Source organism: Oncorhynchus nerka, linkage group LG10 (assembly GCF_034236695.1).
Source record: "Oncorhynchus nerka isolate Pitt River linkage group LG10, Oner_Uvic_2.0, whole genome shotgun sequence".
Lineage (NCBI taxonomy): Eukaryota > Metazoa > Chordata > Actinopteri > Salmoniformes > Salmonidae > Oncorhynchus > Oncorhynchus nerka.
In genome coordinates, this window is record NC_088405.1 from 42,582,655 (window position 1) to 42,596,672 (window position 14,018).

General features: G+C 44.9%; 1 protein-coding gene across 3 annotated transcripts in view; it reads left to right on the top strand.

The window, feature by feature from the left end:
* LOC115135343 (mitogen-activated protein kinase 8-like) overlaps nucleotides 1-7,147 on the top strand; it is a 28,155-nt gene extending 21,008 nt beyond the window's left edge. The window contains exons 6-12 of one of the 3 annotated variants that reach the window (XM_029669955.2): nucleotides 2,333-2,498; nucleotides 2,685-2,756; nucleotides 3,557-3,739; nucleotides 3,823-3,947; nucleotides 4,115-4,178; nucleotides 4,630-4,710; nucleotides 5,048-7,147. In XM_029669955.2, coding sequence (XP_029525815.1) covers nucleotides 2,333-2,498; nucleotides 2,685-2,756; nucleotides 3,557-3,739; nucleotides 3,823-3,947; nucleotides 4,115-4,178; nucleotides 4,630-4,710; nucleotides 5,048-5,211 — 855 coding nt within the window. In that variant the 3' untranslated portion in view covers nucleotides 5,212-7,147. Of the gene's footprint in view, nucleotides 1-2,332; nucleotides 2,499-2,684; nucleotides 2,757-3,173; nucleotides 3,246-3,556; nucleotides 3,740-3,822; nucleotides 3,948-4,114; nucleotides 4,179-4,629; nucleotides 4,711-5,042 lie in introns of all 3 variants that reach the window. The other 2 variants (XM_029669957.2, XM_029669956.2) reach the window with 2 other exon arrangements.
* Nucleotides 7,148-14,018: the final 6,871 nt, after the last annotated feature.

Consider the following 14,018-nt stretch of genomic DNA (forward strand, 5'->3'; position numbering starts at 1 on the left):
GGGGAAGGTTTTCTGTAGTATTATAAATGTAAGAGTTCTAAACTTCCTAAATAAGAACAATGTCTTGAGTAAAAGCCAAATTGGATTTATACCAAAACATCGCACAACTGATCATATTTACACCCTACACACCCTGATAGATAAACATGTCCACCAAAATAATACCAAAATATATGCTTGCTTTATCGACTTCCGAAAAGCATTTGATTCTATTTGGCATACAGGACTGTTCTACAAAGTTATTGAAAGTGGTGTAGGGGGTAAAACATATGACATAATTAAATAAATGTATACTGGCAATACATGCAGCATTAAAATTGGCAAGAAAATAATAGAATTCTTTAACCAGGGGCGGGGCCTTTGTCAGGGTTGCAATCTGAGCCCTGAACTCTTCAATATTTACATCAACGAATTGGCCACTATTCTAGAAAAATCCTCAGCCCCTGGTGTTAGTCTCCACAATTCAGAAGTTAAATGCCTACTCTTTGCAGATGACCATAGCACATGACCTACAGCAGAGCCTGGCACCTGCTAGAGCAGTACTGCCAGACCTGGGCCCTGGCAGTAAACCCCCACAGCACATGGCCTACAGCAGAGCCTGGACCTGCTAGAGCAGTACTGCCAGACCTGGGCCCTGGCAGTAAAACCCCAAAAAGACTAAAATACTGGTTTTCCAGAGAAGATCCAGATCTCAGGGAATTAGACCAAAGTTCTCAATTGGTACAAAATATATAGAGTACTGCACACACTACAATTACTTAGGTTTAAAAATAAGCTCAACTGGACACCTTAATGAGACAGTGAATTAACTGAGAGAGAAAGCACGCAGGTCATTCTACGCCATTAAAAAGCTAATTCAAATTGAAATACCTATTAAAATTTGTCTCAAACTAATTGAATATGTAATTGAACCAATTGCACTTTATGGCAGCAAGGTGTGGGGTCCAATTGCAAAACAAGATTTCATCAAATGGGACAAACACCCCATTGAAACCCTGCATGCAGAATTCTGTAAGATTCTCCTACATGTCCAGAGGAAAACGACAAACAATGTATGCAGGGCAGAATTAGGCCAATATCCACTAACAATAAAAACTCAAAAAAGAGCTATTGAGATTTGGAAACATCTAAAATACAGTGACCCCCTCTCAAATAACTACCAAGCCCTGCAATGCTAAGAGCTGAGCAAAGAAAAGAGTCCCCTCATCCAGCTGGTCCTGGGGCTGAGTTCACAGACCTGTTCTAATAACACACTGACGCCTTAGGACCAGAACATCCAATCAATCAGGATAAACCAAATTACAACACAGTCAAAACAAAACTATATTGCTTATTGGGAAACACAAGCACAAACACAAAGCAAAATGCAGTGCTATCTGACCCTAAATCGACAGTACACTGTGGCTAAATATTTGACCATGGTTACTGATCAAAACCTTAGAAAAACCTTGACAAAGTACAGGCTCAGTGAGCACAGCCTTGCCATTGAGAAGGGTAGACACAGGAAAACCTGGCTCCCTGTAGAGGAAAGGCTGCGCAACCACTGCACAACAGCAGAACCTGAGACGGAGCTGCATTTCCTGACAAAATGTCAGGAAAGAGTGTAATTTCCCCAAATTTGAAACCCTTATTCAAGGTTTCAAAGACCTATCTGATGAGAGTAGGCTACCCGTCCTGTTGGGGGAGGACGCAGAGAGCTGTGGGTTGGCAGCGCACTACATTGCTGCCTGCCATAAGTTGAGGGACAGTGTCTGACAGACCAATCAACCTGCACATGTCCTCTACTGTATACTTATTGTTATTGTTGAATGCATGGTTATTTTGACACTTGGTTATTGTTGTTACTGTTGTCCCGTTGACAATTTTGATTCTCATTTTTATATTGTAAATATCCAAAATAAGCTTTGGCAATATGTACACTTTTGCGTCATGCCAATGAAGCAAATTGAATTGAATTTAATTGAATTGAGAGAGATTAAATTCACACAGGGCACCGGATAAGACAGGAGAAATACTCCAGATATAACAGACTGACCCTAGCCCCCCGACACATAAACTATTGCAGCGTAAATACTGGAGGCTGAGACAGGAGGGGTCAGGAGACATAATAGAGAAAACATATTGCCAAGAATGCAATAATGCTCTGTGATGGAGATTCTGTCTGCCAGAATATTTTAGTAAACAATGCGCTGGAACACACTTCCCAGGCTACAACCCCCCCCCAAAATTGTGGTGTGCAACTGATAAGTCGCTTAATGACAGTTTTGGCCCTGCTATTGATGATGATGATGACAACGTTGATGATATTGTTCTCTCTTTGTCCCTCCTCTAGGATCTGAAGCCCAGTAACATTGTGGTGAAGTCAGACTGTACATTAAAGATCTTGGACTTTGGCTTGGCTCGAACAGCGGCTACAGGTTTACTGATGACCCCCTATGTAGTGACCAGATACTACAGAGCACCAGAGGTCATACTGGGGATGGGCTACCAGGCCAACGGTCAGTAACTGTCAATCAAACAATGAATAAATTGATCACTCAATCAAATATTTATTCTACCCATAACAATTGTATGCGTTTACCACCACTGCAGAAACAATGGCCTCTTTATTAACGGCTAAAATCTAATTAGCTTGTTTCTGTGTCTCCACCCCCCTCCCCTCCTCTTCTCCATGTTGTAAACAGTGGACATATGGTCTGTGGGGTGTATTCTGGCAGAAATGGTCCGTCACAAAATCCTGTTCCCAGGAAGGGACTGTATCCTTAGTGCTTCTGGCTGTGAATCACCTCCTTATTAAGTAATAAAAGAGTTTGCCACCTCTGCGGAGCTATTTCTCTTCAGTCTCTCAGTTTCCGAGATGGAAAATGAATCTCACGTCCTGATTTCCTGCTTCTTCCTTCCCATTTTGACAGAGGGCTCCGCCGCTCGAGACTTGCAGATTCTTCATGCTGCATCCACCCTCACTCTCATTTACCCAATGTACTCATTCAATGCTTCTCCTTCGTTCATCAGATGTATCACTCTTTCCGTCTTCTGTTTCATTCATCTGATTTATTTGCGATATCCATTTTTGTTTTGTAACCCATAAACTCTTTACTCTCTCATTTCCTTCCTCTGTTCTTCACCCCCCCTCTCCGCTGTGCTTGCATGTCATCTCTCCATTCATCGTGTAGTGGACGTGTGGTCAGTGGGCTGTATTGTGGCTGAGATGGTCAGAGGTAGTGTGCTGTTCCCAGGCACTGACCGTATCCTTTCCTCTTTTACCGTGATATCATTTTTTTTATCCTGCCTGTGTGTTTTTTTTACCATGTTCATACCATCAACCACTGCTCTGTAGCGCACCGCTGTTGCTCTCCACCCACCACCATATCCACCATATCCAAGTACAGCCATGCTCCCATCCTCCCTCCCCAATAATCACCTCAGCTTCTGCCGGCACATACAGATAGTTCTAGAAAATAGGGATAGTTCTGGCAAAGTAGTTCTCTAACAAAGTAAAAGTGTGTGTTTGTTGGAGAAATCTGTGTGTGCTCTTTCCCTAACTCCACCCGCTCAGACATTGACCAGTGGAACAAAGTGATAGAGCAGCTTGGGACTCCGCCCCAGGAGTTCCTGATGAAGCTCAACCAATCAGTGAGGACGTATGTTGAGAACCGACCGCGCTACGCAGGATACAGCTTCGACAAACTCTTCCCGGACGTCCTCTTCCCTGCCGACTCAGAACACAACAAACTGAAAGGTACTGGAGACTGAGAATGTGTGTGGGTAGGGTTTGTGTGTATGCATGTGCTGGTCTGAACTATATTTTCTCTCCATTCCCAGCGAGCCAGGCCAGAGACCTGCTGTCTAAGATGTTGGTGATTGACTCGTCTAAGAGGATCTCGGTGGACGAGGCCCTGAAACACCCCTATATCAACGTGTGGTACGACCCAGCAGAAGTGGAGGCAGTAAGTGTTTAACAAGTGGTGTGATCTATTGTAGGGGAAACTTGGAAATTGGACTGAAACGGTTGACACTCCTAGTCAGAAGAGTGAACTACGGTCAATGGTTTGATGTAGGGATGAACCTTTCTTCCCTCTCTTCTCTCTTTCCTTTGCTTTCTTTTTCCTCTCAGCCCCCTCCAAAGATCACAGACAAGCAGCTGGATGAGCGAGAGCATACTGTGGAGGAGTGGAAAGGTTAGAGACGTTACTACTTTTCACTAGACATGGGTCACAAACATATGTCAACAACTTTGAAATACTTGAACGTATATGCCCGATTTATCTTGGAGTTTGCACTTTTAGGACTTTATTTTGGTTCCATTGTAACAGAGGAGCTTTCACTTTTCACGACAACATTTTCACTGTAACGTTGACATTTGACTGGTTTACGACTTTTCCATGTTATGTTATGGTGTGAAACGTGATGCTGCAGAGCTGGCCAGGTTCAACGGCTGGGTGTAAATACCACTGTCACCGGTTTTGCCTGGGTCAGGGTCCAATAGGATGAGGTCATACTGGTACTGACCCCCCAATGGGTGTTTATGATCTTCCCCCGGTGATGATTTCTGTGTTTTGTTACTTGTCAAGAGGGCAAATCTCTCTCTCTCCCTCCCTCCCTCCCTCCCTCCCTTCACTCTCTTCCTAGACCTGATCTGGAAGGAGGTGTATGAGTGGGACGAGTGGACCAAGCAGAATGGAGTGATCAGAGGACAACCTCCTCCTTTAGGTTAGTTAACACACTGTTTCTTATGTTTTTTATTGTACTTATGTGAGCTGGTCTCTGTTGTTATTGTATTACATTTCACTTTGAAAAACACCACGAGAAAAACGCTGTTACTGAAAGAGAACATGCAGATCTGACTCATAGGAGGGAGGTGAATTATGTAGTTGGATACTGTAGGGGGGTTGCTGCACACCTTACAGACTCAGAGGGGCTCTTCCGGCACCCTATGGTGTGTGCCACACAGGTGTATCTTAAAGGACAGTGTGTGTGTGTTTGAAAATGTGCGTGCTAGTACCTAGTTCAGGTGTATCAGTCATCCTGTGTGTTTCTCGCAGCACAGGTGCAGCAGTGATTGACAGCTCCCCTCAGCCCGCCTCATCTTCCTCCTCGGCCAATGACGTATCCTCCATGTCGACTGAGCCAAGTGACCCCACCATGACCTCTGACACGGACATCAGCCTGGACAGCCACACCTCCCTGGGAGCACTGGCCTGCTGCAGATAACACACGTACACACACACATACACATACACATACACATACACACACACACACACACACACACACACACACACACACACACACACACACACACACACACACACACACACACACACACACACACACACACACACACACACACACACACACACACAGACAGACACAGCCCTACACATCCTGTCATAGTATACATAGTTTGAGACACTTAAGGGTCCTTTGTTAAAAACATTTTTTTTTATGTACAGCTTCTTTTAACTTCTCTGTCTCCTATATTCTGTATTGCCGATTGTGTACATGCTGTAAATTATTATATTTATTTATTTATTTTCTTGTGTCAGCTTCTGTCCCTCCAAGCTGTGTACAGTATTTCTATGCTGTAAGTTGTAGTCTTTTGGATCTCACAGTGGATGGAAGTTTTTCCCCCTTTTCTCTATTAGAAAGTGTTTCCTTACAAACACATATTTTATTTTCTAGTATTTAGTGGTCATCTCTATTTAAATGGATCCTAAAAACCATTGAACATATTTCGACACCCTGTTACTCTGCCTACCCGTAGCTGTAGTGTTCTGTAGTCATGGCTACAACTTTCTTTTTTCTAGTAATGGAACATCTCTTTATTTATTATATGACTGTAATTGTAACGTTTTTTGGGGTGTTGGATCTGGAGATAGCTTTGTTATCAAATGTTAATGAGCAGATATGGGAGTATGGGAAGGCAATAAAATCACCTGTCCCAAATACTTTAGACACTGTCCCCTCTTCGTTGCTTGACTTCTTCAACCAGTTACAATGTGCTCCCTGTCCCTCCTGCTTGTCCCTCACCCTTTGACGTTTGCAGTAGTAGTAGTTCTGGATAAGTAGAAACACCTGTACAGTTCTGCAAACATCAAAGGGTTGGGGCCAAGGGTAGCGGTAAGGCTGCTTATGTTTTATTGTTGGGGCCAGGAGTCTTTCCTCAGGTTACATGAACAGGCAAAACCCCTAGCCCTAATTCATTCGATTTGATTTAAGTGCTCTTACAGTTGTCTGCGTTTTTTTTAGCCCCTCTCTATCTCGCTCTGCTGTTGAGGCACTCGAAGAGTGTTTTGTTAGCTTAGTACGCCTGAGCTCCTCTCTCTGTGCCGTCTCTGTTAGAGGACTTGGTTTTCATTAACTACCTCGCCTATATGAGTTTCTGACTGACATAACAGTCCACAGCATACGGTCTTAAAAAAAAAACAAATGTGAATAAAGTTTTATTTTTATTTATTTATTTGGAAATGTACAATTATCAATGTTAGAAGACTGCTAGTATTGTACGTACTCACTGGGCACAGACGTCTATTCAATGTCTATTCCATGATGGTTCAACATAATTTCATTGAAAATGACGTGGGAAATAATGTTGATTCAACCCATGTGTACTATGTATATACATTTATTTTTGTTTTATTTTCAGTTGATGTGCAATACCTATGATTTGTAGACTATAGAGTAGGTAGTGAGTGGTTGATTTGTATGCTAGATGGATGTTCTCCAGGGGTTTCAAAAGGTTTGCCGCCAGCCATGTTTTCCTTTTTCTAGATGAAGACGTATTTGATGGCTCGATTCCAAACCGATCCCTCACCCCTCTTCTCAACGTTCAATCCCTATATGACCTGTGTATGTTTGGAACTGGGCCCCATCCCTGGCTGTGGTCAGGCCTATCACACACCAGAAACATGGCTGCGTTCAGGAGGGCTCAATACTTTGGAACGTTCAGATGGAATCTGTGGAATCCGTCTAGTAAGTTTCACCCTCCTGAGCGCAACCCAGGTTTCATGGTGTTTTCCGCAAAGGCCAGTTGTATAAATTTGAGCCTTTTTATCTGGACAAGGCCTCACTACAGACTTAATGTACACACTGGAAAAAGTTAGACAATGTCAACCTGCAACTCCTGCAAATAAAGGGTTGAATTTGATTATGTTTGAATTGTTTTTATTCTCAACACATACTTCTTGTAAGGACATTCGTTTATGTTGACAAATGAATGGAGGCTTTCACTAGCGTCTGGTCAGTTTTGGGACATGTACCTGATACCGCTATGATAAACAAGGTACATTTAAAAAATCAGAAACGGCAATCACTAAACTTTTCTGTGGTGTGGTGAAACTGTGGCGTGGTAAAAGTTATTTGGTTCTGAGGAGTATTCAAGAGCGGGAATAGAGATGCAGCATCTCTTAGCCTAGAATGTTTGGAACACCTGAGGTAGATATTTTAACAGTGTAAGTTCAGTAAGTATCAAATGGAACCATTTACAGGGCTATTTTTAAAGTGATAACTAACAGTCTAGCACACACAGGGGAAGTATCCCAGACACAGATTAAGGCCGGGATTAATTCCAATCAACTGTATATCTGCGATTATAACGTGCTTGACATTTAAAGGTAATTGAGCCGACATACAGTATGCAGCATTTAACGTCAATGCAGTTTACACGAACGTGGGAACAAAAGTGGGCTACATTTACATTTACATTTAAGTCATTTAGCAGACGCTCTTATCCAGAGCGACTTACAAATTGGTGCGTTCACCTTAAGACATCCAGTGGAACAGCCACTTTACAATAGTGCATCTAAATATTTTAAGGGGGGTGAGAAGGATTACTTTATCCTATCCTAGGTATTCCGGAAAGAGGTGGGGTTTCAGGTGTCTCCGGAAGGTGGTGATTGACTCCGCTGTCCTGGCGTCGTGAGGGAGTTTGTTCCACCATTGGGGGGCCAGAGCAGCGAACAGTTTTGACTGGGCTGCGCGGGAACTGTACTTCCTCAGTGGTAGGGAGGCGAGCAGGCCAGAGGTGGATGAACGCAGTGCCCTTGTTTGGGTGTAGGGCCTGATCAGAGCCTGGAGGTACTGAGGTGCCGTTCCCCTCACAGCTCCGTAGGCAAGCACCATGGTCTTGTAGCGGATGCGAGCTTCAACTGGAAGCCAGTGGAGAGAGCGGAGGAGCGGGGTGACGTGAGAGAACTTGGGAAGGTTGAACACCAGACGGGCTGCGGCGTTCTGGATGAGTTGTAGGGTTTAATGGCACAGGCAGGGAGCCCAGCCAACAGCGAGTTGCAGTAATCCAGACGGGAGATGACAAGTGCCTGGATTAGGACCTGCGCTGCTTCCTGTGTGAGGCAGGGTCGTACTCTGCGGATGTTGTAGAGCATGAACCTACAAGAACAGGCCACCGCCTTGATGTTAGTTGAGAACGACAGGGTGTTGTCCAGGATCACGCCAAGGTTCTTAGCGCTCTGGGAGGAGGACACAATGGAGTTGTCAACCGTGATGGCGAGATCATGGAACGGGCAGTCCTTCCCGGGAGGAAGAGCAGCTCCGTCTTGCCGAGGTTCAGCTTGAGGTGGTGATCCGTCATCCACACTGATATGTCTGCCAGACATGCAGAGATGCGATTCACCACCTGGTCATCAGAAGGGGGAAAGGAGAAGATTAATTGTGTGTCGTCTGCATAGCAATGATAGGAGAGACCATGTGAGGTTATGACAGAGCCAAGTGACTTGGTGTATAGCGAGAATAGGAGAGGGCCTAGAACAGAGCCCTGGGGACGCCAGTGGTGAGAGCGCGTGGTGAGGAGACAGATTCTCGCCACGCCACCTGGTAGGAGCGACCTGTCAGGTAGGACGCAATCCAAGCGTGGGCCGCGCCGGAGATGCCCAACTCGGAGAGGGTGGAGAGGAGGATCTGATGGTTCACAGTATCGAAGGCAGCCGATAGGTCTAGAAGGATGAGAGCAGAGGAGAGAGAGTTAGCTTTAGCAGTGCGGAGGGCCTCCGTGATACAGAGAAGAGCAGTCTCAGTTGAATGACTAGTCTTGAAACCTGACTGATTTGGATCAAGAAGGTCATTCTGAGAGAGATAGCGGGAGAGCTGGCCAAGGACGGCACGTTCAAGAGTTTTGGAGAGAAAAGAAAGAAGGGATACTGGTCTGTAGTTGTTGACATCGGAGGGATCGAGTGTAGGTTTTTTCAGAAGGGGTGCAACTCTCGCTCTCTTGAAGACAGAAGGGACGTAGCCAGCGGTCAGGGATGAGTTGATGAGCGAGGTGAGGTAAGGGAGAAGGTCTCCGGAAATGGTCTGGAGAAGAGAGGAGGGAATAGGGTCAAGCGGGCAGGTTGTTGGGCGGCCGGCCGTCACAAGATGCGAGATTTCATCTGGAGAGAGAGGGGAGAAAGAGGTCAGAGCACAGGGTAGGGCAGTGTGAGCAGAACCAGCGGTGTCGTTTGACTTAGCAAACGAGGATCGGATGTCGTCGACCTTCTTTTCAAAATGGTTGACGAAGTCATCTGCAGAGAGGGAGGAGGGGGGGGGAGGAGGATTCAGGAGGGAGGAGAAGGTGGCAAAGAGCTTCCTAGGGTTAGAGGCAGATGCTTGGACTTTAGAGTGGTAGAAAGTGGCTTTAGCAGCAGAGACAGAAGAGGAAAATGTAGAGAGGAGGGAGTGAAAGGATGCCAGGTCCGCAGGGAGGCGAGTTTTCCTCCATTTCCGCTCGGCTGCCCGGAGCCCTGTTCTGTGAGCTCGCAATGAGTCGTCGAGCCACGGAGCAGGAGGGGAGGACCGAGCCGGCCTGGAGGATAGGGGACATAGAGAATCAAGGGATGCAGAAAGGGAGGAGAGGAGGGTTGAGGAGGCAGAATCAGGAGATAGGTTGGAGAAGGTTTGAGCAGAGGGAAGAGATGATAGGATGGAAAGAGGAGAGAGTAGCGGGGGAGAGAGAGCGAAGATTGGGACAGCGCGATACCATCCGAGTAGGGGCAGTGTGGGAAGTGTTGGATGAGAGCAAGAGGGAAAAGGATACAAGGTAGTGGTCGGAGACTTGGAGGGGAGTTGCAGTGAGGTTAGTGGAAGAACAGCATCTAGTAAAGACATTACTCACATTAGTTTGTAGCCCAAACAGTTCGGGCAGATGTTGGCACATTGACGGTACCGACTTCAGACGAGTCCCGTGACACTTGTGGGGGTCGTGGAGCAAAACATCACCATTGTGTTCGTCAGAGTCTCATTTCTCCATAGAGTGGTCATATGGTCTGACAAACACCGCTGTAGCTCGGGCCACCTTCCCCCGCAGATGCGGAAATCCGCAATAGGCAGATGCGGTGGATTGAGACACAGCCCATGCAAAAAAAACACATCTCTAGCTTAAACTGACAGATTTTGATGGGGATTTTTTGATTATGTTGCTGGGGATGGGACATTCACAAGAAAGAGAGTCCATTCTGTCACTCAAGGCTTCTCTGTCAAATGGAACATCCGGCTCTCTGCTACCGCGGATATTTGAAAGAGCCATTGGATTTACTAATATTTGACATGCACTATGTAAAGTGTAGCTGCAGCTTTCAATACCAGTGTTGTCCTGAATACAGCTGCTGGTATCGACAGCTTTGTCTTCTGTGGCTAAAGCAGTGAATCATCATAATCCATACACCGGTAAGAGTTTACAGTTAAAATGCGAGATTCCTGAAATGGGTTTCCATGGCCGAGCAGCAGCACACAAGCCTAAACTCACCATGCGCAATACCAAGTGTCGGCTGGAGTGTTGTAAAGCCCACCGCCATTGGACTCTGGAGCAGTGGAAATAGGTTCTCTGGAGTGATGAATCACGCTTCACCATCTGGCAGTCCGACGAACGAATCTGGGTTTGCGGATGCCAGGATAACGCTGCCTGCCCCAATGCATTGTGTCAACTTTAAAGTTTGGTGGAGGAGGAATAATGGTCTGGGGCTGTGTTTCATGGTTCGGGCTAGTTCCAATGAAGGGAAATCTTAACACGACATTCTAGACATATCTGTGCTTCCAACTTTGTGGCAACAGTTTGGGGAAGGCTCTTTCCTGTTTCATCACACGGAGGCATTGGTGCACAAAACGAGGTACGTATGGAAATGGTTTGTTGAGATCGGTGTGGAAGAGCTTGACTGGCCCTAACCTCAACCCCATCGAACACTTTTGGAATGAATTGGAACGCCGACTACGAGCCAGACCTAATGGCCCAACATCAGTGCTCGACCTCACTAATGCTCTTGTGGCTGAATGGAAGCAAGTCCCTACAGCAATGTTCCAACATCTACTGGAAAACCTTCCCAGAAGAGTGGAGATTGTTATTCTGTAGCAGCAAAGAGGGGACTAACTTCATATTAATGTCCATTATCTTTGACTGAGATGTTCGACGAGCAGGTGTCTATATACTGTTGGTCATGTAGTGTATATAGCTAGGCAGTTAGACAGTTGCTTACAGGTACTGTACCTACTTGCTTGCTTTGTTCCACAATGAACCATTGTTTACAGATGGGACGAGGCAACGTTAAGCAAGCTACTGTAGCTGAGGTGGCCAGTTGCGTTCTGCTGTTAATGTTGATTGCTGATGTGCTCAGGCATGCATAATATGATAATAGTATTTTTCATGTTTGCCAGTTTGTGATGTTTAACTAGCTAGCTTCTGAAAATAGCCACTGTGGTGCGAGTGCTTATCAAACCCCATGTTACGCCATAGGGATACATACTAAGTTGTCTAGCTAGTTAGCAACGATGAAATTATAGCTAAATAGCTAGCTAGCTATTGGGATTTTAGATGTCACTTTTTTGCTTCTTGAACTGGTTAGCTAGATGAATACCATTTACATCTAGCCAGCTGGTAATTATGAAGCTAAATGTTTGCTAAATCTAGCTAGTTATTGCAATTGTTGGTCTGGAAGCAGGTTAAGTGTGTACAGGGCATTTTAATGCAGCTGTAGCAGTCAACAGACAATAACAAGCTTTATGACATGAATGAATTCTTGTTTTAAACAACTTTTCTGGATTTTGTCTTTCAGCATGAATATGCTCTCCACCACCAGTACAAAGAGATGATCGAGGATGAACAAGTAAAACTTCAGGTATGTTGTCTTTGTACTTTGAGCTTGTTGCTTGAACTTGGGGGTGAATTAATGTTATCGCTGGTATGCAATGTTCTAATGTCTTGTCTATTTTTTTCTCTGCTTTCCTCCTTTACAGCTTTAATTGTCTGGAGCCCGGTGTTGTTGTGGCCAAGGAGCTTCCACTCCGATGGAACCTGGTTTCAGCTGCTGTGCAATGTTGACGTCCTTCCTCCCAGAGACGTGAAAGCATCCCCATGACCCGGAAAACATGTATTTTTGAGAACATCAGCACTTTTGCAATGAAAAGGCCGTGGACATTACATGTCCTGCTCCAAAGGGCAGGACAGAAATATGCCTCAGGCTAGATTCCTTTGTTCATATAATAACATGACCTGAACCAAAGTTACTCAAAGGATCTTATGATACACAGTTGAAGTCGGAAGTTTACATACACTTAGATTGGAGTCTTTAAAACTTGTTTTTCAACCGCTCAACAAATTTCTTGTTAACAAACTATAATTTTGGCAAGTCGGTTAGGACATCTACTTTGTGCATGACACAAGTAATTTTTACAATTGTTTACAGACAAATTATTTCACTTATTCACTGTATCACAATTCCAGTGGGTCAGAAGTTTATATACACTAAGTTGACTGTGACTTTAAACAGCTTGGAAAACTCCAGAAAATGATGCCATGGCGCTAATTGACATAATTTGAGTCAATTGGTGGTGTACTTGTGGATTTATTTCAAGGCCTGCCTTCAAACTCAGTGCCTCGTTGCTTGACATCATGGGAAAATCAAAAGAAATAAGCCAAGACCTCAGAAAATAAACACCATGGGAACACGGGACCACACAGCAGTCATACCGCTCAGGAAGGAGATGGTCATACCGCTCAGGAAGGAGATGTGTTCTGTCTCCTAGAGATGAATGTACTTTGGTGTGAAAATTGCAAATCAATCCCAGAACAACACAAAGGACCTTGTGAAGAGGCTGAAGGAAAAAGGTACAAAAGTATCTATATCCACAGTAAAACTAGTCCTATATCGACATAACCTGAAAAGCCGCTCAGCAAGGAAGAAGCCACTGCTCCAAAACCGCAATAAAAAAGCCAGACTACGGTTTGCAACTGCACATGGGGACAAAGGTCGCACTTTTTTGGAGAAATGTCATCTGGTCTGATGAACCAAAAATAGAACTGTTTGGCCATAATGACCATCGTTATGTTTGGAGGAAAAGGGGGGAGGCTTGCAAGCCGAAAAACACCATTCCAACCGTGAAGCACGGGGGTGGCAGCATCATGTTGTCTGGGTGCTTTGCTGCAGGAGGGACTGGTGCACAAATTAACTTTTAACAAGGCACACCTGTTAATTGAAATGCATTCCAGGTGACTACCTCATGAAGCTGGTTGAGAGAATGCCAAGAGTGTGCAAAGCTGTCATCAAGGCAAAGGGTGCCTACTTTGAAGAATCTCAAATATAAATAGAAATCTGTTTAACACTTTTTTGGCTACTAAATTATTATATATGTGTTATTTCATAGTTTTGATGTTTCACTATTATTCTACAATGTATAAAATAGTAAAAAGAAAGAAATACCCTGGAATGAGTAGGTGTGTCCAAACTTTTGACTGGTACTGTTATTGTAGGCTACTGCCTAGTTAATCAAGTATTTTATGTTTGAAATCTTTCCTTCCTTTTTTTTAAGTACTACCTCACTGATTTAGCACGTGGCCACAGTCACGTGTTCCAAAATGAAGCGATGGGATGGGCGCAGGCTTTGGAGGTTGTGAGCGATGCGAAATGTTTCCAGTTGAACTTCCAGTTGAAGCTCGCATCCGCTACAAGACCATGGTGCTTGCCTACGGAGCTGTGAGGGGAACGGCACCTCAGTACCTCCAGGCTCTGATCAGGCCCTACACCCAAACAAGGGCACTG